At 39.9% G+C, this 22,308-nt stretch overlaps 1 protein-coding gene across 2 annotated transcripts in view; it reads left to right on the top strand.

Annotated features, from left to right (window-relative positions):
* The window catches only part of lrp6 (low density lipoprotein receptor-related protein 6), a 149,808-nt gene that overhangs the window by 93,398 nt on the left and 34,102 nt on the right, over positions 1-22,308 (top strand). For both annotated transcript variants that reach the window (XM_073059413.1, XM_073059412.1), the window contains 4 exons: positions 848-1,044; positions 13,448-13,579; positions 18,477-18,873; positions 19,372-19,543. In XM_073059413.1, coding sequence (XP_072915514.1) covers positions 848-1,044; positions 13,448-13,579; positions 18,477-18,873; positions 19,372-19,543 — 898 coding nt within the window. The remainder of the gene's footprint in view (positions 1-847; positions 1,045-13,447; positions 13,580-18,476; positions 18,874-19,371; positions 19,544-22,308) is intronic.

A 22,308-nucleotide genomic window follows, 5' to 3' on the forward strand; every position in this document is an offset into this window, starting at 1 on the left:
ATTTCTTCCATGGTAAGGGTTATGGATAGTTATGACACTATATCAATGTCTTATCATTTGAGCGATCTGCTGAAGGTGCAATTTTTTTCCTGTAAAGGAAGTTCCCATTGTTCCAACACCTGAAGAGATGCGGGATAGCTGTTCGTGCATCTCAGCTAATTATGTTCAAACTCGTTTCTGCTCTGTCTGTAAGAGTGACCCGTTGGCTTTGTTGTGCTTTGCACTTTCCTATTAATGTCCCTGAAGTTGGAATGTGCTGTGTAGTTGTGTTACAAGCTACTCAGCTCCATCTTTCCTGCTTGTCAAAACAAAAACCTTTGTCCTTTGTATCTGATCCCTTTTCTATGATTCAGTGCATGCATTTTCCTTTTTTTCCTGTAGTAAAAGAATCTCATGTTAGTATTCGTACCTTTTGAAAATTGCTTTTAGTCGATACTGCCCCCCTTCCTCCTCTTCCTGAGTACACAAATATGTTTGCATTATGGGGATTTTTATGAATGGAGAGTGAAGCTACCGCATCAACAATTCCAACAGAACAAGTTCTCTGCAGTCAGCTTCCAATGTGTTCTGTAAACTGAAAATCGGAGCCTTTGTTTTCAACTAAAGAGCACGTACATCTGAACATGAGGACATGTGGCTGCAGGAGAAGCTATTAATTTAGTAGCCACAGAATCTATTTCTAAACATTTTTATCTTTATTCTTTTGAACTTGGTAGATGTGTAATTCCAGTGCAGATCTTCAGAAAGCTGTAATGCAAAAGATATTTTAGACCAGCATTGGTTTGAATATTTTGTGCTTACTTTTGTTTAAAACCAACGATGATCCTTGTTTTTTTTGTCTTGTCAGGCAAGTGGTGGTTGAAGGCTCCCTTCCCCATCCATTCGCTTTAACATTGTTTGGAGACACTTTGTATTGGACAGACTGGAACACGCACTCTATTCATGCATGCAATAAATACACTGGAGAGTATCGGCGGGAGGTGCACAGCAATATTTTCTCTCCCATGGATATTCATGTCTTTAACCAACAGCGACAACCTCACGGTAAGTATGTAGTTGTTAAAAAATCTACCCTGCTTTACCACTTCTTACTGTAAGAATTTGCCCACTATCAAACAGAAATAAAGGCACAGACCTCAGTATATGGTTAACCCTTTAATATGTGATCGCGGGGAGCCATTGCCTTACGACTCCGCCTATGTCAAGTTACATCTTTAATCTATACAGTAAATTTTGGTCAATAGCCAACAGCAAAACATACACAGTCAGTGATTTCAAGAAGCACTTGTTAGGTATCAGCAAGTCTACAAGTACTCAAAGTTAGAATTGCATATCTCCGTTTACTTTCCCTATTAGCCAGACAGACTTGGACAAAGGTCAGCAATATCTCATTGGCATGACACATTGTTAGCTGGCACATTCTTATCCCCTCACCCTCATGATCCAAATCTTGGGCAATGCTTGGCCTAGTCAAGCTTGACAACAAAATTAAATTTTCTTCCACAGTAGTTGTTTCTCAATTGGTATGCCTGTTAAATTTTTAAAATGGTATCTATCTTCTGTAATGCTATCTTCTGACAATTTAAAATGGATGAGCCATTTCAACCCACAATGTAATCATTACCAAGCAATTCAATCCTGTAATTGATCCCTAACCTTGTATTTACTCAGTAATTAAAATTCATCGCCTTTTAGACTATGTATGATATGTTGCACAACAGTTCTCTATGTAGGTTCTGTATATTTATTTACACCTTTTAAGTAAAAATGACTAATTTGTAGATAATTGCCTTCGAGCTACTTGCCATTAAAGAAAAGCTCATGTTTATAAAGTGCCTTTCTTGATCTCAAGGATGTCCAAGTACTTCACAGCCAATAGTGGTTTTGAAGTGTAGACACTGTCTTATGTCAGAATTGATAACCATGTTACAGCTGCCTGTAATGCTTGTGTTATAATCACCATTATACTGCAGTGAAAAGAGAATGATCTGTGAGAAGAGGAGAGACTACTGATTGCATATGTAATTATAATGCTGCTTTTATGCTCTATGAATTTAGAAGAGTTATTGTTAGTGTTTTCATGCTTGGAATTAAGCCTCAAAAAATTTACAATGTTGATTTTTTTTTACACGAACAGCTGCTCACCTATTATGTTGAAATATTGGAAATACAATCAATTCGGAATTTGAGCTCAAATTAAGATTCATTGTCATGATAGTTGGTAAATGGAGCACTGACTTTTCCAGTCCTGATGAAGGGGCTCGGCCCTAAACATCAACCGCTTACTCCTTTCCATAGATTCTGCCTGTCCTGCGGAGTTCCTCCAGCATCTTGTGTTGTGCTGCTTAGGATTTCCAGCACATGCAGATTTTCTTGTGTTCCTGGTTTATTTTCCTAGTCGTTCAGATAGATAAATAGAGATACACAAAATTGTAACCACGATGTTTAGAGATTCCTACTCTCCAGAGCTTCTCCATCTTGTGTGACCCTTGGAGGGTTGATGCCTGGTACCCACAAACCAGTGTCCCCATACCCACTCCAGCATGATTGTTGGAAACTATCCTCTGGCTGAACACTGGGTACCGATCTTTTGTGATGACCAGCATAAATCTCATGCTGAAAAGCTTCAGAAAGTGGGAGGAGTGCTGTCAAAATTGCAGGTTTTCATCTAGTTCTGACACTTTGCAGAGGCTATTATAACGCAACCAAAACCAAAGTTTGCCTATAGTCAGCCAGAGCATTCCCCTGAACTCCCATTCTAGCACTGGAGGATGGGTTCACTGCTTCCCACTACAGTCTGGTTCTGGAAGCTTTACAGAAGTGCAGAGGAGATTCTCCAGGATACTGCCTGGACAAGAGTGGACGTCTTATGAAGATATTTGCTCTTGGGAGTGAAGGTCGATAAGCGGTGACTTGATAGGTGTATAAGATGATAAGAGGCATAGACAGAGTGGGCAGCCAGTGACATTTCCCCAGGGTGGAAATGGCTTATACGACAGGGCATAAATTTACGGTAATTGGAGGAAAGTAAGGGGGAATGTCAGTCGTAGGTTTTTTTATCATGGTGAGTGGTGGGTTTGTGGAATGTGATGCCAGGGGCGATGGCAGAGGCAGATAAATTAGGTACGTTTAAGAGACCCTTAAATAGGCACATGGGACTTCATGGAGGGAGGGGTTAGATTGACCAGCACACAAAATATTGGAGGAACTCAGCAAGTCGGGCAGCATCTACGGAGGGGAAATAAACAGCCGACATTTCAGGTCTGGAGTGGAATGGGGCAGAAGCCTTTGCGGGGGGGGGGGGGGTGATGGAATGAAGTAAGAACCTGGGAAGTAATAGATGGAAGAAGTAAAGGCCCGAGGAAGAAAGAATCTAATTGGAGAGGACAGTGGATCATAGAAGAAAGGGAAGGAAGAGGGGGCACCAGAGGGAGGGGGGAAGGGGAGAGATTTAACTGAAGGTTAGAGCTATTGAAGATCATACCATTACTTTTGGAGGCTACCCAGATGGAATGTGAGGTGTTGCTGCTCCATCCTGAGTGTGGCCTCATCGTAGCAGAGGAGGCCAACAACAGACGTGTCAGAATGGGAATGGGAAGTTGATCTGTGGCGGACAGTTCGAAGGTGCTCGACGAAACGGATCCTGATCTATGTTGGGGCTTACCAGCGTCGAGGAGGTTTTGCTGGGAGCACTGGATCAAATAGCTGGCCCTGACAGGCTCTCACGTGAAGTGTCACGTCACCTGGAAAGAACTGTTTGGGGCCCTGAATGGTGGTAAGAGAGGAGGTGTAGGAGCAGGTGTGGTACCTCTCAGACTTCAGCGATATGCCAAGAGGGACAAGTGGACAAAAGAGTCATTTAGAGAGTGGTCCCAACCTAAAGAAGATTGCGGAGGAAGGAAAGATGTGCTTAGGGCTAGAATTCTGTTGGAGATGGTGGATGTTACGGAGAATTTTGTTCTGGCATGGAGGCTCGTGGGGGTGGGTAAGGACAAGGGGAACCCTGACCCTATCACCATGGCAGGAGGATGACAATGGGGCAGATGTGGTGGAAATGAAGGTGATGCGGGTAACTGCAGCAACGATGGTGGTGGAAGGGAAACCCTTTGAAAAAGCAGGACATCTCAGATACTCTAGAATGGAATGTTTCATCCTGAGAACAGATGCAGAGGAGATAGAGGAACCACAAAAAGGAAATGGCATTTTGAAAGGTTAGATTGATCTTGGAGTAGGTTAAAAGGTTGGCACAACATCGTGGCTGAAGAGGCTGTGCTGTACTGTTCTATGTTTAAACCCTCAGCTCCATCTAGCTCCGAAGTTATAACTGATTCTCATTCCCCATACTCAGAGGTGCAATATTTCTGCTGAGAATCAACATTGAACTGAACGCCTGGAATAAACACGTGCAAGGCCATCAGAATCAGGTTTATTATCACTCTCATTATGTGAAGGTTGTTGTTTTGTGACAGTGTAGTGCAAAGACACATACGATAAATGACAGAATATATAGTGCTTAAAAAAAGAAGGTTGAGGTAGTCAATGAATGATGAAATATAACAAGTAAATATACAGGTTTCTTTGAGTGATATCCGGTCTTGGGGATCCAACAGTTTGCAGTCTTCTCCAGCGTCAGCTTTAGAAAGGATCAAATTAACAAGAACTTCAGATAAATGCAAATCATTTAACATTCCTGAACAGTACTTCACTGAGTTTCTGAAGCTGTACTAGGAAAGAGTTATAATCTGGTCCAAAAAACTTAAATTCTAATGTATACACTTTCTTTCTCCATAACAATTTCAAATATTTGTTTAATTTTTTTAAATAAAAGATCACTTGAGTTTTTATGTTTATAGATTGCAGGATAAATTGTGCTAGCTTTGGTTTGTGGTATGAAAATGATTTGATATGATACAGGCTTCTCAGCTTGTTCGATAACATTGCTGTTGTTGCATGTCATGTTTCCCTTATAACTGGCACTTCACATCCGGAAATCAAATCAAAACCCTGCCCCCTGCCAGAGAGAGCCAAATGAGCTGCTGAATCTGGGCCCAGGTTTTTAATCTTCATGATATATTTTGCATTCATTTTAGAAATGTATGTTTGTTTTCTAAAATTAAATCTATTTGTAAAGGCAACGAGCTTGCATTTCTGCAAATTCATGGGTAAAATTCAAACACAAGTCATTGGAAAGCTTTTTTCAAAGCATGGTTGGTCGCTGTGCAACTGGTATCTTAATGCTCCGTCCAGGATGGCATACGGTTGTAGAATAGTGACTCCTTGGCCCTGCCGCAAGCTGGCAGTATGAAAGAGGCAATGTGATACCATTCATTTCCTTTACTTGGTGTTACACGTTTTGAGAGCTCTGAACATTCTTTAATGATGTAATCACAGGGAAAACAAAATTAAGGTGAACTAATCATATTTTTGTAAGAATTTATTTTATGACCACTTCTAAACTTATTCACATCCCAAAATAAGAATGTTACTTTTAAAAGATAAGATGGACAATTAATTGTTTCCACCTGATGTTTCCTCGTTTGTTATGTGCCGTCGATGTTTCTTGAGGGTGGAACAATAAGGCGGAGAGGATGGATTAAAGACTGAGAGGAAAAGACTATCGCAAGAACTTGTGAAAATATGACTGGGAGTTTATGAAAATAGTACATAGATGTTAGGGAATTGCCGAATTTTGGACAATAATTGTAAAAATTACAATGGAAATAGTTGTTAAGCTGAAGGGAATTAGAGGGAGAAGACATTGATGGTGAGCGAAATAACTTTGCATTTTTACTTTATAAATCAGAAGGATTATAAATAATGATTAGGAACTCGATGTTATTTGCATGTGTGCTGATGCATTTATGTTATGTCTACAGTTCCAGTTCAAAAGATACTGGACTATGATTGACCTCAATTTGAATAGCCTTGGGTATATTGTCTTAGTGAGGCTGAAGTACACTGATATATCCTCCAACATGAAAACTATTAATATTTGAAGGAATGTGCATAATTGCATCCACTTGTATTTTGTACAGAGTAAAAGCACCTTGCTAAGCATCATTTGAAAACATTTATGAATTTTTAAATTTTTTTTGTAACTGTTGTGTGTGCACCTTTTTGGTAAATGGTGTGTAACTGTTCGTATAGATATTCCTTAGATGAAAACTTCTATTTGCTCATTTATCGAAAAGAAAACCAGAACTTGAAATAATTGAAATCCTTCAGTAAGTTTGTAAAAATTGTTATTGTAAGCTTTGAATCCATGTCAAAGGTATTAACTAGAAATTGGTTAGCAATACAGCACAGAATAGGCCCTTCAGCCACCGCCCTGACAAACCTGATTAACCCTAACCTAATCACGGGGCAATTTACAAGGACCAGTTTTTAACTTGGTGCATCTGGACTGTGGGGGGGGGGGGGGGGGGGGAACCGGAGGACCCAGAGAAAAGCCCGCGCATTCCATGGGGCTGACGTTCAGAGACTCCTCACAGAGTGGCACCAGCATTGAACTCCCGATCGCCCTGAGCTGTAATATAGTCGTGCGGACTGCTGTGCTACTGTGGCGCCCCCCCAAAAGCCGAGGAGTTAAACTTTTCATTCTGATCTACACTCCAGATAAGCTCAAAGATTCGCTACTCTGCACTAGAAATGTTTCCAAGTTCATTTCCCGTCTTCAAAATTTGTAACCTATGGACAAAATTTACTTAAGAGTTAATGATGACTCAAATTAGTTCTTAAAATGAGAAGTGATTCAACACTGGGGAAACTTACAGTTTTATTCCATAGATATTGTATGAGATGATGCAGAAAGCTAGTTGCTGGAATTCTTACCCCCCTCTTAAGTAAAGTTCCTTGTCAGATTTCATTCCTAGTCACATAGTTATTTAATTATGTTTGTGCATTGAGTTGTGTTCTGGTTCACGATCAGAAGTGGGTTTATTATCCACCGGCATGTGTTGTGAAATTTGTTAACTCATCTTGTGGATGATTTCAAGTGCAAGGTTTTAACAGTTGCCTTTGATTTTAGAAGTCTTAACCGAAATTTGGTCTAACTTTATCTGCTTTCTCAGGAGGGGAAAGATAAATAGGCACCAGAAAGAGATGGGGATATCTTGAATGGATTTTTTGTTTTACATCTGTATTTACTCGGGAGATGGACACAGTCTATAGAAGTGAGGCAAAGCAGCAGGGAGGTCGTGGACCCTGTACAGATTACAGAGGAGGGGCGGGTTGCTGTCTTGAGGTAAATTAGGGTGGATGAACCCCCAGGGCCTGACAAGGTGTTCCCTCGGACCATGTGGGGGGCTAGTACAGAAATTGCAGGGGCCCTCCCTAGCAGAGATATTTTAAATGGCTTTAGCTTCGGGTGAGGAATCAGAGGATTGGAGGGCAGCTAATATTGTTCCATTGTTTAAGAAAAGCTCTAAGGATAAGCAAGGAAATTGTAGGCTGACATCAGTCAAGTAAGATATTGGAAGGTATACTCAGGGACTGGATATACGAGTTTAGGACCGATAGGGATAGTCAGCACAGCTTTGTGTGTGGGACGTCATGTCTAACCAATCTTAAAGAATGTTTTGAGGAAGTTACCAGGAAAGTTGATGAAGGCAAGGCAGTGGATGTTGCCCACATGGACTTTAGTCAGGCCTTTAACAAGGTCCTGAATGGGAGGTTGGTTAAGAATGTTCAGTCTCTTTGCATTCACGGTGAGGTAGTAAATTGCATTAGGCATCAGCTTTGTGGGAGAAGCCAGAGAGTGGTAGTAGAGGGTTGTCTCTCTAACTGGAGGTTTTGTGACTAGTGGAGTGCTGCAGGGATTGGTGCTGGGTTCATCTTTGTTATCTATATCAGTGATCTAGATCAACTTGTGGTAAACTAGATCAGCAAATTTGCAGATGACACCAAGATATAGGAGCATAGTAAACAGTGAGGAAGATTATCAAAGCTTGCAGCAGGATCTGGACCAGCTGGAAAAATGGGCTAAACAATGGTAGGTGGAATTTAATGCAGGCATGTGTGTCATGTTGCACTTTGAGAGGATCAACCATGGTGTCTTACGCAGTGGGCAGTAGGGCACTAAGGAGTGTGGTAGAGCAGAAAGATAGGAATACAAATTATAATTCATTGAAAATGGTTAGACAGGGTCATAAAGAAAGCTTCTGACACATTGGCCTTTATAAATCAATATATTGAGTACAGTAGTTCGAATGTTCTGTTAAAGTTGTATAAGATGATGGTGAGGCCTAATTTGGAGTATTGTGTGTAGTTTCTACCTAAGGGCAATGTTCTCTCTAATTATATTCACAGCTGCACAGACCAACCATTGCCTTCAGCAGGAATTTTTACACAGCCTGAATAATGTGTGGCACTTTAAGGTTTTTTTGTAATATGAATATCTAGAATGAAAATGGAAAAAATCACATACTTTTTATTAATTGGAGGTACAGCGAAATGCAGTACGACAAAGAAAATCTTTCATGCTCCCTGAAATTAGATTGTGTCGGCATTTAGGCCGACAGTTATTAACAATGAACTTGCATTCAGTGACTTCCATTCTGTGTTTATTGTTACAATTTGTAACAGTGTTGTAACTTGAAATACTGACAATGAAATATTTTAGAGCTTCAGTGTATTTACAAAGTAAAGGTTGTGTTATGTTTATTGAGAAAATTTATGGATTATGTTCATTAACACAGAGGTAATTACAGGATGTTTCACAATTATGTTAACAGATTTCAAATTATTCAATTTTCAAAATTATATAAAATTTCAGCTGCGTGACAACAATAGCTATGTGCACAGGAATATTTTAGTTACTGTGTGTCCGTGCACCTGCACAGCTCAGAGGGGACAGTGCCTACAGGAAAGATCTCAATAAAATTGAAAGAGTGCAGAGAAAATGTACAAGGATCTTGCCAGGATTTGAGGACCCAAATTAGATTCGGACTTTACTCTCTAGAGCGTAGAAGAACGAAGGCAGTTTTGATGGTGACATATAAAACTGGGGAGTACAGACAGGGTAAATGCAAGCAGGCATTTTTCGCTGAGCTTGGATGAGACTAGAGCTAGAGGTCATGAGTTCAGGGTGAAAGGTGAAATGTTTACGAGGAACATGGGTGGAATTTCACTTAGAAGGTGGGGAGAGTGTGGTACAAGCTGCCATTGGAAGTGGTGGATGCCTGTTCCATTTCAACATGGCATATGGAGAGCTGTGGTCCAGGTGCAGGTCGATGGAGCTAGGCAGGTTAGTCGTTCAGCATGGACGACCCCATTTCTGTGCTGTGGTGTCCTTTGACTCTATAGTAGAAATTGTGCCAACTTGAGAGTTGGAGATTTTGGAGAAAGCACACGCCGCACTCGTGGAGTTGTCAGCACAAGGAAAAGCAGATTTGACCAATTTGCTGAGAGGAGTTGAGTGGAAGCCAACCTCCTCCAACCAGTGAAACAACAAGATAGGGAAAATTTAATGAAGCTCGTTCCCAGAATGTGCTGTGCTTCCTGGCAACTGTTTCAAAGTGGGATTAATGGTGCTTAGGAAACAGATGAAAGTAGTACTTGGCCTAGGGAAAGGCAAAGGATGAGCTGAAAGGAATGGAACATTTCTGTAGCCTGAGCCAGAAGAATGCTGGAATACTCCAAAAATGCTACAACCAAGGTTTTCTGCTCCTTATTTACTAAACTGACAGAAGAAAATCTTCTTTTTGCTTCTGTCCTAAATCCAGAAGGTGCGTTAGATGAGAATGTTTTTGGCTTGCTTGTAAACATGAAAAGCTTGGGAATAATCTGTCTTCCCCACACAGCTTGGCCAGTTGACAGAAGTTTCAGTGGAGGAGCATTTTGGGAACAGTGATCTTAATCCTGTAAGTTTTCAGATAATTGAGAACAGGCGTTAAGACTGGTCCAAGGGTGAAGGCTGGTTATAACAGTATCAGGCTGGAATGAGAGTAAGTAGATAGTGAGTGGCAGATAGGAAGTAAATCCATATCTGGCGTGTGCAATTCTTTCAAAGGTCAGTTGATTTGAGTTCAGGATGTTCCTGGGAAAACGAAGGATAAGGATGGCAAGTTTCAAAAGGTGTTGTAAATTTAGTCAAAAGTAAGGAACTGTAAGTAAGGTTTAGAGCAGCCTTTCTGAAACTTTTTGCCCTGGGGGAATCTTTGAAATAATTTCCAGGTCTCGGGCAAACCCTGCATAAAAATTATTATATGGACAACTCAGGGTATGGTAATGTGATCAGTAAGTTGTAGATATAATCAAAAAATCTCTGAGTAGAGAATGAATTCTTAGCTTACCTTTGAAATTAATCTTTCTTTCCCTTCCATAAATTTTTAAAAACTCATAAGGCAAACATAATTTCTGTTAAATAAGTGACTTAAGCCAAAAAAGGAATTTAATTTTTCTAAAGGTAGGCTTGGTAGATTTAATTTAAATAAAGGTTGTAAAATGATTTGAATTAATGCTATTTACAACCTGAACATTTATTGAAAATGTTAAGTAGTAAAGTTACTTAAAAAAAACCCATAAGCCAAAGCAATATGAGTAAAAATATAGCCTAAGGCACAATTTTATACAAGACATTGAAAAAAGTGTTTTACTAAGTGACATGATCAGGCTGAAGTATAGAACTAGCATGTGAAACCTGTGCTTGTTTTCTGTGCACAAGTACTCATTTCAGAGTATTTGATAATCAGAATGCAGCTCACAAAGTCCTTCCTCTTCTCTCAAAGTCAAGTTCTCAGGCTGAGCAGAAGATTCAGGAAAAAGGGTCCCTCATCCAGTCATAGACTTGTCTTTGTTTAATAAAGTTCAGCATTTTGTAGCATCACCCAGAAGGAGAGGTAATTTGGGAGGGAGAGGCTGACGTTACAGCTCAAGTTGGGCAAGTCCATTCAATGCTGGGAAAATGCACTTCAGGCTCCTCATCAGCCTGCCGTCCTCCCCTCCATGCAATTATCAATGGCCTCCCCTATCTCGCATCAAAAACTGAGAATGGACTCAATCAAATAAACACAGTCCTACAGTGCATTACCCTACTGGGCTGAGAGACTAACGGGTCTGCTTAGTCACTGCCCACCACTGTGAGCGCTAGCATTGCGAGTTACACCAAGTTCAAAAAATGATGCTTTTTAAATCACAATCTCCCTATTGAGAAATTCTGTTTTAAAGAGCTGAAGTCTAAGTTGGCTGCTGGTGAATATGAAGGAAGGAAGAAAACTTAAATAAGGAGTTAAGAGAGGTAGAAAGCCCATAAAATGTTGTTGGCAAGCTGTACTAAGAGGAATCTTGATGCATTTTATACTTGTAAAGAGCAATAAGGAAGGGTTGTCCAATCAAGGACAAAAGATGTTTTTTTTTGCATGGAGCCAGAGGAAGTGGGCAAGGTCCTTAATGATTACTTTGTTCAAAGTTCAAAGTAAAATTTATTATCAAAGTCCATACATGTCACCACATACAACCTTGAGATTCTTTTTCCTGTGGGCATACTTAGCAGATCTATAGAACTGTAACTATAAACAGGATCAATGAACAACAAACTGTGCAAATGCAAATATAAATAAATAGCAATAAGTAACAAGCATGAAATAACAAGATAAAGAGTTCTTAAAGTGAGACCATTGGCTGTGGGAACACCAAAAATAGAATAACTGTAGTTATCTACTTTGTTCAAGAGCCTGATGGCTGAGGGGTAGTAACTGTTCTTGAACCTGGTTGTGTGAGTCCTGAGGCACTTGTACCTTCTACCTGATGGCAGCAGTGAGAAAAGAGCATGGCCTGGGTGGTGAGGCTCTTTGATGGATGCTGCTTTTGTACTCTAACATTTCATGTAGATGTGCTCAGTGGTGGAGAAGCTATTACCTGTGATGGACTGGGCTGAATCCACTAACTTTTGTAGGATGTTCTGCTCAAAGGCATTGATGTTCCCATGCCAGGCCATAATGCAGCCAGTCAGCACACTGTTCACCACACATCTATAGAAGTTTTCCAAGGATTTTGATGACATGCCAAATCTTCACAGACTCCCAAAAAAGTAGAGCTGCTGTGTATTTATATGATGGGTATAAAGGTGAAGGACATGGATGCTGGTGGGAGGGACATGTTGATATTCTAGGGAATGTTGGTGGTGTTGGGTCTCTTGAAAATCATTAAGATGGATAAGTCTTCAGGGCCTAATGTGATCTATCTGATGATCCTAAGGCTGGCTAGAGAGCAGATTGCTGGGGTCTTGATAAAGATCATTGTATTGTTCTTAGTCCTGGAAAACAGGAAAATAGCCAGTGTTATTTTTTTCTACATGGACAATAGGGCTAATGCAGGAAATTATAGGCTGGTGAGCTTTACATGAGTGGTAGAGAAATCTGAGGAGAAAATTCTCAGCGACAGGATTTACTCACATTTAAAAAAATATTGACCTATTAGGGATGGCCGGTGTGGCTTTGTTCAGGGGACCTCCGAGCTCTCAAACTTAATTGAGATTTTAGAGGAGACTGCAAAGGTAATTGATGTAGGGCAGCGGATATTGTGTACAGGCAATGCTTTTGACAAGGTCCCTTGTAGTAGGCTGGACCAGAAGATGAAGTCGTATGATGTCCATGGTGAGTTGACAATAGCCATTCTTAATTGTTCATCAAACCATGGCTTGTTAGGCGACCTCTGTAGTGACTTGGAGTCCGCCATGAGCTGCACATAGGCCAGCCCAGCAAGTGCCGATTAACTTCCCTAAATGACTTGAGTGTATCTTGGAGTTTTCTCACTGCCTTAACTAGTTAGAAATACAGTGCAGAATTTCCGGCTGGTGGTGTAGTGGCATCGGCGCTGGACTTTGGGGCGGAAGGTCCTGAGTTCGAATCCAGCCGGCTCCTGTGCACGCTCTCCATCCGTACTGGGTTGAGCGTCGAGCTAGCAACTCGACCTCATTAAAAAAAAAGAAATCGCCTGCTGCAGAAGCATCAACAGCAAAAAAGTTGATGAGTTGAAAGGCAATTTCTCTTCTCTTTCTCACGGTGCAGAATAGGCCCTTCCCAGCAACCCCTGACAACCCCGATTTAACACTAACCTAATCGTGGGGCAATTGACTGTGAGAGGAAACCTACACATTCTACAAGGAGGGTGTACAGAGACTCCTTACAGAGGATGTCAGGGTTCAACCCGGAACCAATATAGCGTATCACTATCTGCTCGGCCACAGTGGCAGGTACCTTCCTGGTGATGGTTATTTGGGTATGCTGTTATTCTGTGTTTAATTGTTGTGTCTCAGTCAGGTCTGTGGATGCAAGTCCTGTATACTCATCCACTGTGATACATAATTTCTCTTTAACGTGTATGCAAATTTAAAATGTACATAAAATCTGAGGCAGAATTGGTTTGAAGTTTAAGCAATAATAATTGCTTTGTTGTAAAGTTGGAATTACTGTATTAACATTCAAAACCTTTTTTTTAATCTGATCAGCAACAAATCCCTGTGGAAGCAATAATGGTGGTTGTTCCCACTTGTGCCTGATGTCTCCAGTCAAACCGTTTTTTCATTGTGCTTGCCCAACTGGAGTCCAGCTGCTAGAAGATGGAACCAAGTGCAAAGATGGTAGGTTATATCTGGATGTATCGACAAAATATAATAGGGAGAAATAAAGCAGTATCAAAAATTTGACTTGCTTTTAAGCATATTTGGATCATAGTCACGTTAGATTCAGATTTCTCCAGTTTTGGTGATATAAATGTAGAAAATCCAAAATTCACTTTCTGATGTATTTTCGGCTGAGTAATAAGATAGTTGGGTCCTTTTGGTAAGGTTAATATGCCCTTGTGGTTCCTATTCTTGCTTTGGAAATAAGTCATATTTATGGAGGTGCTGATCATCTCAAACAGTACATTTGTTTTTGAGAATTCTTTAAAAAAACCACAGTAAAATGCTGTATCAACTCACCATTATGCCTGTGCAATAATGAGCACACACACAGTGTCCGGTTTTTGATTTGTGTAATCATTGTTGTGAAATGATAATACTGTTAACAAATTTAAAATCACAGCAGGTCGTGACTTTATGAGATATTCCAAATGTGGAGCATTTTAAAATCAATATTTAGTGCTTTGTTTTTGGTGGGGAAACTTGAGTGCAGGAAGAAGTACTCACTGAAGGACACATGTTAAAACGTAGCTTAGCAGAAGGATATTCTGATTTGGCATAATGAAAATCTTTTGTGGCTGGCTCTTCAGGATGTTGGAGGTTCTGTTCTATTGACCTGTCCAATTTAGCTGCTTTGGTCCAGGTGTTGCAATGACAAATGTGAGGAAGGCAACTTTCCAATTTTATACTTTAATAACCATAAAGCTCAAAAAAAATCTTCATTAAGATTCATTAAGGACTTAAGAACTTTTTAAAAGCTATTATTAATGCTTTTTGAGATAGTGATTTAGATGCATATCATATTTTTTTACTGAGTTAAGTATTGTATGTAATTAGTTTTGCTACAACAAGTGTATGGGACATTGGAAAAAAAAAGTTGAATTTCCCCATGGGGATGAATAAAGTATCTATCTATCTATCTATTAGTGTTAAAGTGTGCAGATTTAAGTGCAGTGGTGAGTTCAGTGTCCCGAACTGATTATTAATAGAACAATCTGCGCTGTTCTCTCATTCTCCTTCAATATATCACTGCTTAATCGTGTTGGTGGTAAATGAACAGTTATTTACCTTGGAGAAGAATGTGGTGGATAGTGAATCCAGGGAGGAATATGTTGACGGCCTGGTGCTAATCAGTACGAACCAAGTGCCAGTGATAGTGTTAGAATGCATAACAGTGAATAAGTACCCAGGGTTGGATAAAATCTATCTCTGAATGTTATGGGGAAACAAGGAAGGAAATGGTTGAGGCCCTAACAGAGATGTTTGCATTTTTGTTGAGCACAGGTGAGATGCCAGGAAACAGCTAATACCGTTCTTTTACTTCAGAATTGCAGCAAGGATAGGCCAGTCAGATGTATGGAAATAACTGGAGAAAACTCTGACGGGTGGGAATTATGTACATTAGGAAACGCAAGGGCTGATTAGGTTAGATAATGCCACTGCAAGTAAGCTTGTGTATGCACTGGTGCAATTACGTCCTTGTGCATTTGGCAAGCTGAACTTTGCCTCTGAAAATTCAGGATGGTTTTGTACAAGGGAAATACTGAGTTGATTGAGTATGTCTTTTTTTGAGGTAACAAAAGGAATTGATGCAGGCAGGATGGTAGATGTAACTTAATAGTACATGAAGTTTAAGGCATATGACAAGGTCCATAAAGTTAAGGTGCATGCAATCCAATGCAAGGTGGGTAGGTGTACCCAGAATTGGCTTAGTCACTTGATGCAGAAGGTTGTGGTGGAAGAATGGTTTTCTGATTGGAAATCTGTGAGCAGTGATTTGCCATAGGGATCAGTGGTACAACTTTTGTGATATATATCAGTGAATTGGTTGAGAGAATATTTGGTAAGTTTATAGATGACATGAAAATTGGAATTGGTGGCATTGTGGTAAATGAGTAAGGTTTCCTCAGGCAACGTATTGATCAGATGGAACTTTTGGGCAGAACATTGACAGATGAAATTTAATCTTGACATGATGCTGAGATGCATCCTAGGATGTGCTGTGATATGACCTGGGGTCACTGGGTGCATCAACATCAGACACTCACGCAGGTGACCCAGCTGGGATTGATCAGGCCCTGGCTCGTGACCCAGCAGCTTTGGTCCACAGGTCACACCTCTTGATCCATAGCCATCTGGAAGCCGGCCTAGCAGTCTTTGTAACGGTCATAGTGGCTCTTTCCTTTGCAGTCCCTGTAATGCCAAGGAGAGGGTAGCTTCTGCAGAGCGAGCAGTCAGCAAAATGTCTACACTCTGCCTGTATAGACTCACATCATGCAAATGCAAGATAATGCATTTTGGGAAGTCGGAACTAGGACATAAATACAGTATAGCACTAAGGGATGTTATGAGTGGGAATTCAAGAGCTTAGTTCCCTGAAAGTGGCAACACAGTCTGGAATGCCTGTCTTAGAGCTGGTGTAATTTTGTAAAGACTGGTAAGGTTACTCTTAGAGTATAATATGCAGTTCTGTTTGCACTCTTTTAAAAAGGATGTGATTGTGCTGGGCAGAGTGCAGAGGGGATTTACCAGGACGTTGTCTGGATTGGAGGCCGGACATTATTGGGAGTGATCGGCTGGGCTGCTTTCCTCTGAAGAGGAGGGCAAGAGGTGACCTCAGAAATGTAGGGTACATGGTCAAAGTTTTCCCCATGGCAGGGGTATCAAAAACAAGGGGTTATGGGTTGAAGGTCAGAGGAAGGAATTTTAAAGGAGACATGAAGGGGTCATTTTGTTTTAGCACGGTGATTGATGTCTGACACACTAGCAAAGGTGTGAGTGAAATCACTGCATTTCAGAGCCGTTTATTCAGGCTCTTACATAGGCAAGGCATAGAATGACAAGGTCCTAAACCAAGCAATGAAAAGGGATGAGTGTGAATAGGCAGAAAGGACAGCATAAGCACGATGGGCTGAAAGGCCATTCCTAATCTGTGTGACTCTGACTCTATAATGATGTTTGCAATAGAAGGTGAAGCAAACTTACCCATGGCAAACAACAGCAACTGTGGTAACTTGTAGCTGTGAACAGTCAGGATTTACACCCGGAGCATTCTCTTTACTCTGGTGTTCTGACCAGTGCAAGGGGAAAGATGCCTTTTGTTTTGTAACCCTGTGACTTACAAAAGAACAATTCTTCATTCATCTGTACCTTAACTATTTTTTCTCGTGGTACTTAAATTAAATGAGAATGTATGTTTGGTCATGCGTAGTGCATGCCTTGGCTGCCTGGCTGAGATATCACGAATAGAGACTGACGTGAACTATTTGATATGGCGAGACCATGCTATTTACATTCCAGCTGCCAGCGACGACATACTTAAACCAGATAAATAGAAGTATGCAGCCGTGGAAGTTCTGTAGGTATGCAAGAATGGTTTTTTTTAACCCATCTAAACCAATCCAGAGAGTGAGTGAGTACAGGAGAGAAATAGTTCCGGCTTTGAGAATGATTTTTATGTTAGTAGTATATCAGGGCAAGTGGATAGTTTTGATGTTTTAGATATCCATTACACCTAAACACATTTTATATAGAAGAAAATGAGTGTTTAAGCTAAAATGATGATTTTGGAGAATCAATATATATTGATATTGAGGATAGCATGGTATGGAAACTGCTTCACGTTCTACATCTCACACTAGCTAAACCTGTCAGTTTTCAATCTATTGCACATAGTGAAATGTATGTGTACCTGTTGATAAGCATTTCTCTTTTTATTGATAACCATGAAAATTCAGGGAGGGGAGAAAAGTAAGTACGCATTGTTTCAGTTGAAATGTTTCACTGTGTGGTGTATGTTGTTAACATTACCCTGTCATTTGCAGTCCTTTTGTCGGCAGTAGAACACTTTGCTAAATGGAGCCACGAATTATCCCTTGATAAAGCCCATATCCAATCTGCACAGCTTGCTATAATGACAGCACCATTTGGCGTTTTCCCAGGAACAAGGATTATAGTGGTAATGATGCCAAATTGTGTCTGTATGGAGAATCCATTAATCAGCATGAAAATTAAAGACTTATTTCAGAGATAGCATTATCAGGAGCATATTCTTCATCGAGCTCTGGAAATTTGCACAGGAATTATTTAATAGCAGAACTGCCAATATTTCTGGACAGAGTAGAATAAATGGTTCACTAAGTATTTTGTTGTGACCTATGAAATGAGCATAAGATTGCATCTGTTTCTGTTTTTGTTGACTTGCTGCTTTCAACTTGTAGTTCTCTTTGCAAGGCACCTATTTATGACATACCAAGTATGCAGCTGTGTGTCATGGCAGAGCTGAAATATGCTAACTCAGAACCAACACTGAACCAAGAGGGAAAAAATAATTTCTCATGCTTCTAATGCCATTGGGGTGACATTGATTAGGTGGCTGTAAATTATTTTGTGTCACATTGACGGTCCACAGAGTCAAGGCTTGCATACATTTAATGGGCTTTTAGCCCATTGCTTGCTGCTTTTGTCATCAATCACAGCAATAAAACTGTAGCAAAGCTGAAAGAAAAATATGAGACTGAATAGTGGTGCTCTGTTGGTCACGCACAGCTGTTCAAAGCAAATCGCTTCACTGACAGTAGTTAAGCTCTTTGTACCCAGAAGATTTTTATCAGCAAATGAAATCAACAGTCTGAAAAGGGCGACTTTTATTAAAACAGATTTTAAAAGTGTATTTTTTAAGTATGGTAAACTTTAGTACTAAGCTTGACTTTAATAGGTGTGTTTATGCCTTTTCCTTAACTAAGTACCATGAAACTTTTATTCATTGTTGGATTTGTGCTGTACTAATATTTAGGAAGACGATCAAAAGATCACAAATGTCTGTTGTAAACTCTTAGTGTCATTTATTTTAAAGGTGCATCAGAGTTGTTGCTGTTGGCCCGTCGAACAGACTTGAGGAGGATATCGTTGGATACGCCTGACTTTACAGATGTCATCCTGCAGTTGGACGATATCCGTCATGCAATTGCAATAGACTATGATCCAGTAGAGGGATATATATACTGGACGGATGATGAAGTGCGTGCTATCAGGAGGTCCTACCTGGATGGCTCTGGAAGTCAGTTTGTGGTGACCTCTCAAATCAACCATCCTGATGGCATTGCAGTTGACTGGGTAGCGAGAAACCTCTACTGGACAGACACTGGCACTGACCGTATTGAAGTGACTAGGTTAAATGGCACAATGCGTAAAATTTTAATTTCAGAGGATCTAGAAGAACCAAGAGCAATTGTACTTGATCCAATGTCTGGGTAAGAATTCAGTGATTATATCTTGTACGTTTTCAGGAAATGTACTTTGCTGAAGTTGTTGTAGTTGATTGAATGTACTAAACATTTTAATTCTTTTGAGGATAAAACCTCCAGATAGAGGTGAGAACATTCTAAAGTTGGCAAAGCGATTTTACTTTGTGTGCTGGTGACCAGATTCTGCACCTCAGAACCAGGTTTCTTATCACCGGCATGTGACGTGAAATTTGTTATTTTGCTCCAGAAAAACTATTGAAGCTCTGTTTAGGTAGGACGTCATAAGCTGGAATAGGAGGGACTTCATACACTGAGTTTTAGAACTTTGGCTCTTGTTAATACTCATTGTTTTGTAGGAATGTCAGAAGTGATATACAGACACAGCAAGGGATATATTCTTTTTGTGTATCTTTTAACAACATTTTATTCCACTCTTAAAATCCAAAAATGGCAATATTTCTCTAAAAGTACATGTGACTAATACTCAGATTGTTCTCCAATCAGGTACATGTACTGGACGGACTGGGGTGAGAATCCAAAGATAGAACGTGCCACTCTGGATGGAACAGAAAGAGTTATCCTTGTTAATACTTCGTTAGGTTGGCCAAATGGTTTAGCTCTGGATTATGAAGAAAGAAAAATGTATTGGGGTGATGCTAAAACAGATAAGATTGAGGTTTGTATGTAAGATATTGTGAGCATTTGTGTCATGATTCTTCTTGTCTGTGCCAAATGAAATGTTTGTTGAGCCATTTCATTTAGGTTATTTAAATTGCTAAGCAAAAAGTATTTTTCATGTAAATACTTTGTCCCAGTCTTATTGATAGGTTAAATTGTTTCAATGTACTAAGTTATTTTTGTTTGTAAGTAATCCAGTCATTGTTCTAATGAAATAGTGGTAATGTTTCTTTGTTCTTAAAACGTACATTTTCTATTTCAAGTTTCTTCTACATCCCTCATCATAATGACTGTCTTTGCTCCACCGTTTTTTTCAGATGTTACATGAAGCAGTAGTGAACATATCGTGATGTATTTGTAAAAATTTAATTATCTTTAAGAACTGAAATATTCATCTTCCACAAATGCAGCAAATAAATTCGGAGGTGCAAGTTAAATGAACATAGCCTTCAACTCAATGTAGATGATATGTCCCTTGACCCTGTTCTTTATGCTCTACTGACAGTTAATCAAATAATAGCTTGTCCTTAATCCTTCTTCAGCAGGAGTTGTTTGTAGGAATGGTGAATATGACCAAAGTTATCATCCATAATCTTCAGCTGAGGACAAATCTGATAAAATAAGCAATTGTCTGAGAATAATTGCATTGTCATATCCTATGTTATGCTCATTTGCACAGCAGTACGAAGAGCGCTCAGTAATTTTCTTCTCACATTTGCCCTTTGACCACATTAACTTAACTACTAACTTGCTGCATGTATCAGTAGGAAACCAAAATGTTAAAATTTTGTTTTTCTTTGCTTATACTAGCACTGCTTCTGTATAAATATTTTGCTTCTGAATCTATTATTGCTTGTATGAATATCAGATTACTTTTAATTGTTATATTGAAGGAGAATGAGAGAACAGCGCAGATTGCTCTATTAATAATCATCTTTCTTTGAATTTTGTTCAAAGTAAGCTTACTGAGCAACTTGTACTTGGTGAAGCAAAGCCTTCTTGGTGCCTCAAAGCATAACTGGTCCTTCTTGGTTTATGAAAATATCAACCACTTGGGGTCAATGCTTCTTTGTTCTTTAGTATTGGCTCAAAAGGGAGACATTTGTGTGAATCCATACCAATTCTATGAAAAGGCAATTCCAGGTCGTCTTCTCATCTTTATCCACAGTTCTACAACATCCTTTCCTTCAAATATTTATCCAGTTTTGTTTATAAAAGACTTTTTAATCTGCTTCCATCATTCTTTCAGACTGTGCATGCTAGATAATTATTACTTGTTAAAGATGAAAGTTATCCTTGTTCTCATTTTTTTCTGATTACCATCAATTCATGCCTCTGGTCCTCAAGCAGAATAGTGGTTATTATTGAATAATTTTACAATTCTCTCCATCTCCTCCATTCTGTGAGGAGAATACCTGCACCTTCTCCTGTCCATTCACATAATTTCCACCTCTCATTCTTTGAATCATTTTGATAAATCCTCTTTGCACTCAAGCATGGAATTGAGGCCGAACTCTGCTCGAACGTTTCAAAATTCAGCATAACCTCTTTAGAAGCTTAGAATCTTTTACAATTGCCTTCTCTATCTCTTCTCCACCATCTAAGATTGATTCAGGTAGGCATCCCAGAACATTGTTTCACCTCATCTTAAGAATTGTTCCCTGGAGTTGAAGTGCCTTATTCATATCAAAAACGCATCAGTACATTTCATGTAAAACAAAATCATCTGCCACATGACTGATGATGTGTCATAGAATGTGCTGAATGAAATTGAAGTCTGGAGTGGTAAAGGGCTTCAGCAGCATGGATGTCAATTTTGACTTAGCAGCAAACGAAAAGTAATAGTTTTTGGATTGGGGATGATACAAGATTTTGCTTCAATGGGACCAACTGGGAAGTGCTGCTTCTCTTGATATGCACTCAGTACCCACCTTATTAGGTACACCTGCTATTTAATGCAAATATCTAACAAGCCAATCATGTGGCAGCAACTCAATGCATAAAAGCATGCAGGCATGGTCAAGAGGTTCATTTGTTCAGACCAAGCAGCAGAGTTGGGGAGAAATGTAATCTAAGTGATTTTTGACAGTGGAATGATTGTTGGTGCCAGATGGGGTGGATTGAGCATCTCAGAAATGGCTAATCTCCCAGGATTTAGCTTGAAACTAGTTATTCAGGAGCTGCTATCAACAATTAACAGCAACAACAATCTTCACCATGACGGTCTCTAACTTCATGGCCTGACATATGCTTCTTCCTGCCATTACTATCATACTGAGGAACCAACCATAGTTGAATGTGGAGCTCAGAAGGACATGCCAGAGGCAGCCCAGGCATACCTATGAATGGTGAAACTGTAGTGTATGACTCTATGCCTGCTACAGGTAATGGGTGCATGGGAGCAACGTCTGCAAGCTCCCCATAGGCGATCCTAACTTGCAAGATGATTCCATCCTTCATTGCCACTGGGCATCAGTATTGCGGAGAGTTCCTTCACCAGATGTACTGCAATCGCTCAGGTGCTGAAGTGCAGCCATCTTCTCAGGAAGAGCAGTATGGGCTGGCTTTGTGAGCAATGGTAACGGTGCCAAAAGTGAATAAGAAAAGGTGGGATCCAGTCTAACGTTGAAATGTTTTAAGCGGCTGTCAATGAGACATGAGGTATCCAGAGGTTTGAAATCTCTTTGCTCTTCATTTTCTCTTTACTACAATTTCAAAATATGCAAGGTTTTGGAAAGTATTTATTCCGTGTTGTTGTTCTGC

Source organism: Hemitrygon akajei, chromosome 10 (assembly GCF_048418815.1).
Source record: "Hemitrygon akajei chromosome 10, sHemAka1.3, whole genome shotgun sequence".
In the NCBI taxonomy this organism is placed as follows: Eukaryota; Metazoa; Chordata; class Chondrichthyes; order Myliobatiformes; family Dasyatidae; genus Hemitrygon; species Hemitrygon akajei.